Raw genomic sequence first — 9,429 nt, 5'->3', positions numbered from 1 at the left:
TAAGAGCCATAATAATAACAACACCTTAACATGAAGTCCTTGATGTGACCAAATTGCAGTTATTGCTCTTGTTTGTGAACGATTATATTGCTAGTGGTAACTGGGCTGCCCCTTTTAACTATTTCCCCTAAATAATAAAGAAAAGCTTCATGAGTCTTGCTTTATTCACATATGATCATATAAAAATATAAAAACAATGTAGTCATACACATACATATGCACATATATAAAGCCCACTTTGTTTCTATTATATACCAAAAGATCTACTTTATTTTTACTTTTGCAAAATAGGTTAACTTTTATATATTTATTAATTTATTTGAAAATATATTGTTTTGGGGTCAAGTGACATATTATTTGCCTTCCCCAAACACATTTAAGTCATAGATGCAGATTTATTAATTATGGATGTATATACGTCGCATGGGGGCATACGAATAGAAATGGAAAAATGCAGTACTAATATTCTTAACATAGTTATAAAAGTAAGCTTGAAAATGCATCTCATGTGAAAGAAAGAGGGAACATTTTTGACAAATTTTCAAATTATCTAGTTAAATCAAATAAAATTAAGGTTGCAATTTTTTTTAAAAGTATTGCTAATGGCAATTAATTGAAAATGCTTGGTCAACATTTTCAAAATTTTCCCCCTTCTCTGTATTGCATACACCTTATTTTGAATCGTTCCTTTTAATGGGCAAAAGCAATGTTAAAAGTGATCTCCCAAAAAATGAAATTATATCTAGGAAGCAACATAAACAACAAAATGTAGCTTGATTATTCTAATGTTGTATAGAAAAAATTGATCAAATAAAAAATCTCTTGCCTACTTTGCGTGTACCTAATATTTGTATATGTTAGCAAATGGACTTTTGTTGATAATAATTGACTTAAAAGCACCATTTCTTGATGAAAATATCCTCACATATATTAAATTAATATTAAATTAATTATAATATATATTTAATATTAATTATATGAATATATATTATATTAATATATTATAAATATATTGATTTATAGATTAATAAAATATATTATATTTATGTATTATTATATTATTAATAAATATTTATTAGTTATGAATAAATCTTACATAGGATTTATTAATAATCAATATATTTATTTATATACCAAAACATATTAAAATTTTTTCATAAAAAATGTGTTTTCTAATATATATGGATACTTGAGTTAAAAATATTTATTAACTCATTTAATATATATATATATATATATATATATTCAATATTTAAAATAGTCAATATTGATAATATTTATATAAGTAAATCATAAATGACTGATAAATGGATTGAAGAAAATATCAATACTTGAATTATTTATTTAAGAGTATTATTGAGAATGCGACAATATTTTTATATAAAATTATTTTTAACTAAATATAATATTTTTTTTTGATATTTTTTTTAAAATAATTTTTTTGATACCTAAACATGATAAAATTTATTTTTACTCATAATTATTTTTTAAATAAATAATTTTTAAAAATTATCTGACATACTCCAATCCAACGACTCTCTTGAGTAGTGTTTAAGATGCATTGCACTTTTCAGGAGGAAGCTTAGTGCATCAATGTCAGAACATCATGTAGTCCAAAATGCTCCCTTTATTTTTTACTTTAATCTGTACCTTATCCATACTAACAATAAAGCTGGTCCTATGTTGCAAAGATTAAAATTAAGAAAAATATTTTGTGGCTCAACTATTATCAAAGAGGATTCTAGTTGTATACTAATTGATCTTTTCGAGATGTTGACTGTCAGGTACTGCTGTGCATAGCTCAAAGTAGCTCGGACTTCCTCATTTTTCTGTATACAAATTTCGAAGCAATTATTGCACGATCCAATGTATAGTTGATTGGTGTGAAGAAAGATGAATTTTTTTTTCTTACATGAAAATTTTAATTTGTGTCCTACTAAAAATACGATCTAAATTGACATGCCATGTGGCACAAAAAATTTGGTGTTGTATACAACATGCATTACATCTGCTCCATAAATTGTGAGAAATTTTTGTATAAATTTAGTCTACAATAAATACTTTAGATTAAGTTAATAAAAATAAAAATCAGAATCATATTTTTTGATTGATGGATGGTTGAGAGTTGAATTGCACCAGTGTTAATGTTGAAATAACTAACTTTGAAAAAAATTAGCCCCAAAACATCACCTTTCGTCCAAATTTTAAGCCACCAAACTTTAAGCAAAAGATAAGCCTAGCCACCGCCAGATGATGCCAAATTTGGCACAGACAAAGTTGCCAGCGAACACGTTTAGACAATATGGGAAGCACCAATAGCCAACCAAGCCATCCTTTTGGTCATATCCATTGGTGCGTCTCATGTGAAGAATGACACATGTACCCAAAAAGTTGGGTTTTTAAGGTGTCTTTGCATTTTTTTCACCGAAAAATGGTGCTACTGCACTGGAATAGCGTGTTTGATGTACCAGAAAAGCAAAAACAGGATCCTGCATGCTCGTGGGAACAGTCCCAATACCCGCATCACAGATGTTTTCCAAGGGAGGCCCAATGTGACATGATTTTTATGTGCAATTACTGCCAGATGCAATAATTTCCATTTTTACATTTTTTTTTTCTTTTTTAAAGGGCGTGTCAACATTAGACATTTTAAAAAGAAGAAATCTCCATTGCCAGAACGCATGAAACATAGTATGGAAGAAGATTTTTGTATTGCTCTGCATTTGAAGCAAGTCTCTCTGCCATGACACAACATTGCAAAGACAAAACGTAGCTTTCCTTATGGATCAAAGCTTTATATGAGAAATAAATTCTTTGTCAAATGTTGAAAGGATAGGTGGGTTGATGAGATTCCCTTGATTTAGAAAGCAATAGTTCTCGAAATGTTGACTAAGAGGGGTATCTGTTTTTTCTTTTTTCGGGAGACCCATCGATGAGTCCATGATAGATTCCCTGAGAGCTTTCACATTGCTCAAATTCTCTTTCATGAGCGTTTCTGCACTATTATATGTTTTTTAACCTTGGTGCCTGGTAAAGTGAAATTTTATCATGGCTTGCTACCAGAAACAATATTCTCATGAAAGAGAATTTGAGGAAGAGAGAGGAAAATCCCTAATGGTCCCTCTATGTGAAACATATCTTGAGATGATGGACTATCACTCGTCTACCAAATATAGATTAACTAAATATTTGTAACTTAATTTGCTTGAAACAAAGGCTTATTGACATTTAGGATCCGGCATTTTACTTCTAGGGAGAAGACACTGATAAAGGAATTTATCAAAAGCTGGGACTGCAATGATGCAAGTTGTCGATGATGAAATGAAAAGTTGATAGTGTTGGGTGGATGTCTGACCAGGACATCACCTTCCAAGATCTTTTCAGTACTACGCGATGCAGCAGGAAGAAAGAAGAAACAAAACAAAACAACCAAAATACGTGGATCAGCCACAAAAGGACTCGCCTCCACGGGATATGCAAATTTCACTATAAAAAAGAAATTTTACAAGAGGAGATCTCACCCTCAACCCTCGTACACCCAATTTTTCTCTCACTAGAAGTTTCTCTCACAAAAGCTCTTTCTCTTGGAAGACCCCCATGAACTCCTGAAGCGACCGGCGTCTGCTATCCAGAAGTCCTGCTCCTTCTCTCTCAGCATCAAGCAGCTCTCTCTCTCTCCCTCGAGTTCCTTCTCGGGTTCACGCAGCCACAAGCACTCACGGGTCTTCATGAGAAAACCAATCCAAAAGACCACATGAGACCACCTTCACCGTTCAGGCCCTTTTATAGGGCTAAAACACAATTAGATTAGGTTTAAGAGTCCTAATCAAATCCAATTAATGCCCCAAATCGTTGGATCATCGTCGGAAACTCCCTGGGCCGTCCGATCGTGATCGATCCATGGAATAGTGCCGTGGACCGTGAGAAATATGTGGGAAACGCCCACATGGTCCATAAGGTCTGCCATGGATCGCCTGGTCTACGGTGGATCGGGATACAGGGCCCAGGCAAGGCGCCTGGGCCTGGGCCGGCCCGCGCATGCAGACCTAGGCCGCGCCAGCATGCGGGCCCGCGCAGGGGCTGGGCTGCGCGCCCGCCTGGGCCGCGCATCCCGCATGTTGGCTCCACTTGGGCTGCGCGCCGCTGCCTGCGGCCGCGCCATCGCCACTCCGCCGGCCCGCCACCGACCGCCGGTGGTTCTCCGCAGCCTCGAATCTCATGTCGATTTCAAAAGCTCGTATCTCCTCCATTCGAGCTCCGTTTGAGGTGATCTTGATCTCGTTGAACTTTGTTTTTTATCGTGAACCTCGCTGTAGGCTCAATATGGACTGAATCTCGAAGCATCAAATCCTAACAATCTCTATCTCGACTCGATATTCAGCCTCCTCCAAACTTTGAGAGCTTCTGGATCTCCTCGCCCCCATGTCTTGGGGCAATCGCCTACTGATTATGGATGGACAAACATGGGAGTCGAGCCAGGCTGCTTGATCCCATCTCCGTCGTATGCTGTGCTCCTCCTGACCTGAGACCTGCTCGGGGTATCACCCTGCGGTAATAGAAATCTCACCTTACGACGTCGCCTTTCGTCCTCCCGAGTCTCTTGTCTCGTGCCCGATCCGCCTCCACCTGAAGCTTCACCTTGCTCTGGGCTCCGCCTGGCTCCCAAAGCTTCACCTCACACTGGGCTCCCTACCAGGTAATAATGTCCTCTGCTCCCCTTCTTCTTCTCCAGCATAATTCTATCGCCGCGTAGCACTCTCAGGATTTCTCCATCAGCTACCGTCCTGTAGCCTCTCGAATCCAGTCTGCTAAGTGAGATAAGATTCTGTCTGAAATTAGATATGTATCAGACCTCTCCCAATCTTCTCACTGCACCGTCATGTGTCCTCCAGTTGACCGTCCCGATACCTCTGATCGCACAGCTCGATCCATCCGGCAGATATACAGTGCCCTCACTGTTCTCCAGGGAGTCAAACTACTCCTCTCTGCAACATACATGATAGGAGCATGCAGAATCTAATATCTATTACTGGGAAGAAGTAGATACCTCGTCAGATATCTCCAGGACATCTCCATCTGAATCGCTGCCAGCCATCGCTATAGCAGCCACCGTCCGATTTTTGAGTTGAAAGCAATCTCTAGCTAGATGCCCCAACTCCTCACACTGGTAACACCTGATTTTGCTCAAGTCCCTCCTGGACTTAGACCGCCCTCGTTGTGATTTTCTGTCGCTCCATCTACCGCCTCCTACTCTTCCAAAAGCTACCAAAGCTAAGCTACCGCCACCTGAGCTCAAAACCGGGTTCTCCCTCCTGAGGACCTCGTTCTGGAGTATCGCCGCGGTGACCTCATCCTTCTTGATAGTGCTCTTCCCCACTAGAAGAGCAGTCAGCAAGGACTCGTACGAAGGTAGAAGCGATGCTAGCAAAATCAGCATCCTGGTCTTCTCCTCAATATTCTCACCAACGCTGAGGAGGTCGGTGAGGATCTTCTGAAAGTGGCTCAGATGCTCCTGCACACTCTATCCCTCAGTCATCCGCAGTTGGTAGAACTGCCTCCAGAGAAAAAGAGTGTTGGTGAGAGATTTTGCCATGTATAACTCCTTGAGCTTCGACCACAGCACCGTCGGAAAAGTTTCGCTCAGCACATGGATCACCACCTCATCCGTCAGGTACATGCGGATGGTGCTTACCACCTGCATCTATAGCCGTTTCCAATCCCGCACCTCCATGGTGGTCGGGTTCTCATCACACAAGAGAGCATTGATCAACCTCTGTTGGATGAGCACGTCCTTCATCCTTGCCTGCCACAAGGAGAAATTGCTCTTACCATCGAACTTGTTGATCTCCATCTTGATTGTTCCTGTATTCTCCATCTTCAGTCTTATTATTATTTTTTAATTTTAACAATAAAAAATAATATTTTGTCGTAAAAATTAACGATGAAAAAAAAATTTCGTTGCTAATTTAGCGATGAAAAAAAATTTCGTCACTAATTTAGTGACGAAATATTAAATTTCATCGTTAAATTTGTGATAAAAAAAATTTTATGATAATTTTTGCGATGAAATAAAAAATTTTGTCGTAATTTTTGCAATGAAAAAAATTTTCATCATAATTTTTGTGATGAAAAAAATTTTGTCGCAATTTTTGCAATGAAAAAAAATATTGTCACAATTTTTGTGATGAAAAAAAATTCATTACAAAATTTACGACAAAAAAAATTTTATCGCTAAAAGAAAAATAAAGAAAAAAATAAAATTTACGATAAAAAAATTTATTTTTAGTGATGCAAATTCTTTTCATCGAATTTTAGCGACGAAATATAAAATTTCATCACAAAATATAATGAAAATTTGAATATTTTAGGATCGTCAAAATTTTTTAATTATTTTTTATAATAAAATTAATATTTCATCGCTAAATTAAATTATGGATGAAATAAAATATTTTTTATTTTTTTATCATGAAAGTATCTGTTTAAATATAAATTTTCATCAGATCAAACATATTTTATATAAAAACATATTAACACAATAAAAATATTCAAATTCTAAATAACAATTTCAAATAGTAATAAGTTTCATAGTCATCATTGTCATATACAAAATATGAGTTCATATATTATTTAAAATTAAAAAAACTATAAATTATGTATCATCAGAGTCATTGGCCTCGTTCCCTCCTCCAGACATCGATCTCTGGCCTGATGTGTATCGCGATGGCTATGCAGAAGCGATATCATGCGGCTATAGACGTGCTAACTCGGAGGCATCGATATCGAGCCGTCCCGTCATCGCAGCCACTATCCTCTCGAGCGTCTGACTATGATTCATCCAGTAAGTAATTTGATCTTGCATCATGCTCATCAATAACCTAACTGCCTCTAGCATCGAGGCATCATTAGATCGGCTGGATGGCGAACTGCAAAATTTTTTTGATCGCATGCTATGCCCAGATCTTAGCTACCACCCGAGGATGGCATCCAGGATCATATTATCTATCATCGAACAAACCTGCTGCGATCCAGTATCGCTGTCAGATCCAACCTCCCTCATCGTCTGCTCTCTCAATTATAACATTTTTTTCTTCACAATAGATCAAATAACATCATAAATTTATTTCAAAGTCTTTAAAAGTATTCAAAATGTAGAGTAATGATACTTACATGACGCTGCCTCACCTCTTCGGTCACAAACTCGTTTTGATAGAATTTACCATAGGCATCGACTTCGGATAGTCCCTATTCAAACAAAAAAAAGAAGAAAAAGATATTAAAATAATTTAAATATTTAATAAGAATTTATAAAGTATAATTATAAATGTAGTTACGTACCATCCTCTTCATTTCCTATGCAAAAGAGGCACTTTCTTGTGTATGAATAAAATCAATCTCTCCTATTCACCTTCGATCGTCGCTACAAAATATATACAATTATAATCAATAAAGGATATAATAATATCAAAATAACTTGAAATACCAAACATATCTGAAATACCTCACTCCCAAAATGCTTGCATAACCACCATCAATCATCACTAGACCCAGCCCAATTTCTATAAAGCTGGGTCACAGGGTCAATTCCCTTCATCTGTAGCTGATTGCAGTATTTATGAAGCCTACATTGCCGATCTCTGTATCTATTTGCAGCCATTTTGAGAATACATGCTGTCACTTATTCGTCGGTGCAATCTTTGAAGTCAATATTATCCTACACATATGAACATTCATCATAACAAAAAGCAAATACATAGAATTATTCACATAATAAAGAATTATCTATATAACAAAAAATAATATAGATCATGTAATGATGTGCAAGACATTCGAAGTTAATTCTTATCTTGATGTGAGATACTAAGGCATTGCAGTATCGAGGGGCTATATGCTTGAAATTTTTGACGGCCCATAAAAAATGATTCCACATATATAGACTGATCTCGTTTATGACTATACTAGCCTCTACGCCAATCAAATGATCTCGAAATATCTATACTTTCGGCTTTTCATTGTGTGTTGCACATATTTTTTCAAAATGAGGCTCCTATTAGGACCATGCACTGCACGTCGCTGCTGTGTTTCTGCATATGAAAATTCATAAAATGAACATATATCATCTACCAGTAGATGTATATAACAAAAAAATATACATAGTTTATAAATTGATAGAGATATACCTATAGGAGGATGATGCTGCAGTGCCATGATCTCTGGCTGGATAGGCTCTGGCTGAGCACTAGTTTGCTCTGTAGACTCGGACAGCTGAGTCTCATCTAAATCCTCTGACTCGTCGTGCAAAATGCTAAAGTGAGGATGTGTATCATCAAGTGGGGCCTGCTGTCTACCCCGCGAACATCCACATCCAAGACCAGCCATGATGCTGCAATGATTAAAATAATTTAAATCAGCACATAATCAAAAAATTTAAGTATTACATGATGTAACAAAAAAATAAATTGAATTACTTATTCATATTAATTATTATTCTCAGAATCTGAACTCGTGTCCATATAGTCATCCTCAGCAAGACTCATAGAAGGCATTGATACTGAAGTGCTATCATCATCATCATTGATGAAGTTATCATCCACATGTGATTGTGATCCCAAATTATTGTTGGATCGTGCCCATGCCCGTGCCCTTACCGATGTTCCAACAATAGGAACATCCTCAGGTTCGCAGTCATCTCTTTGCAATTGTTCTATGTTGACCGTGTCATCTGGTACTAATATGTTATCTGATGCTTGCATTTGATATGCTTTATTTTTAATAGTTGCACGGACTTCATTCTCTAGATCTTTATCATTCGGGCATGTGAAAAGTACAGGATCGAACAAATGGCTATGTTGAGCCCTTATTGCAATTCGCCAAGACTCTTTCATTTTAGTATCTTCAATATACTACATGAGTCTCGCTTACTTTGCAAAAATATAAGGAACACTTTCGTACCACACGTGACTAGTGTGGATATTGACGAGTTGAGGATCTATAACAATTAGCCTATGTCATCCTAAATCATACCATCGATACTTGAATAACATGATCCACCAAAAACCACTATATCTCAGCTCTATAATCTCATGCAGAATATCAAAAAAATTTATTATTTCACCATTGTACTCGCCCTCTATGCTTATTCCATAATTTTGTGCGGTTCGATCACGATCGTGATTTTTCGTTACAAACCGCACACTATTGACATGCATGTTGAATATACCGATACACGTTTATCAGATTTTCATATAAGTGCGGCTAAGTCATCACTGATACAGTTAGGATTGTCTATACGTAGCTGAGCTATCTACAATAAAAGAACAATAAGCAGGTTAAGTTTGATAAAATAAATACTATATAAATGAACCTTTAAATCATGGTGAATATTAACATAACTTACTCGTTCGTCAAACCATGATGCGAATTGATTCCTAT

General features: G+C 36.5%; 1 protein-coding gene across 1 annotated transcript in view; it reads left to right on the top strand.

Annotated features, from left to right (window-relative positions):
* Positions 1-3,965: 3,965 nt before the first annotated feature.
* The window catches only part of LOC105052472 (BTB/POZ domain and ankyrin repeat-containing protein NPR5-like), a 32,630-nt gene continuing 27,166 nt past the window's right edge, over positions 3,966-9,429 (top strand). Inside the window, exon 1 of the mRNA XM_073245180.1 lies at positions 3,966-4,220. Within this exon, the coding sequence (XP_073101281.1) occupies positions 3,966-4,220 (255 nt within the window). The remainder of the gene's footprint in view (positions 4,221-9,429) is intronic.

The sequence above is a fragment of the Elaeis guineensis genome, chromosome 10 (assembly GCF_000442705.2).
Source record: "Elaeis guineensis isolate ETL-2024a chromosome 10, EG11, whole genome shotgun sequence".
Classification (NCBI taxonomy): domain Eukaryota; kingdom Viridiplantae; phylum Streptophyta; class Magnoliopsida; order Arecales; family Arecaceae; genus Elaeis; species Elaeis guineensis.
The sequence above is the reverse complement of the archived record's forward strand: the minus strand, read 5'-3'. Positions and strand labels throughout refer to the sequence as shown.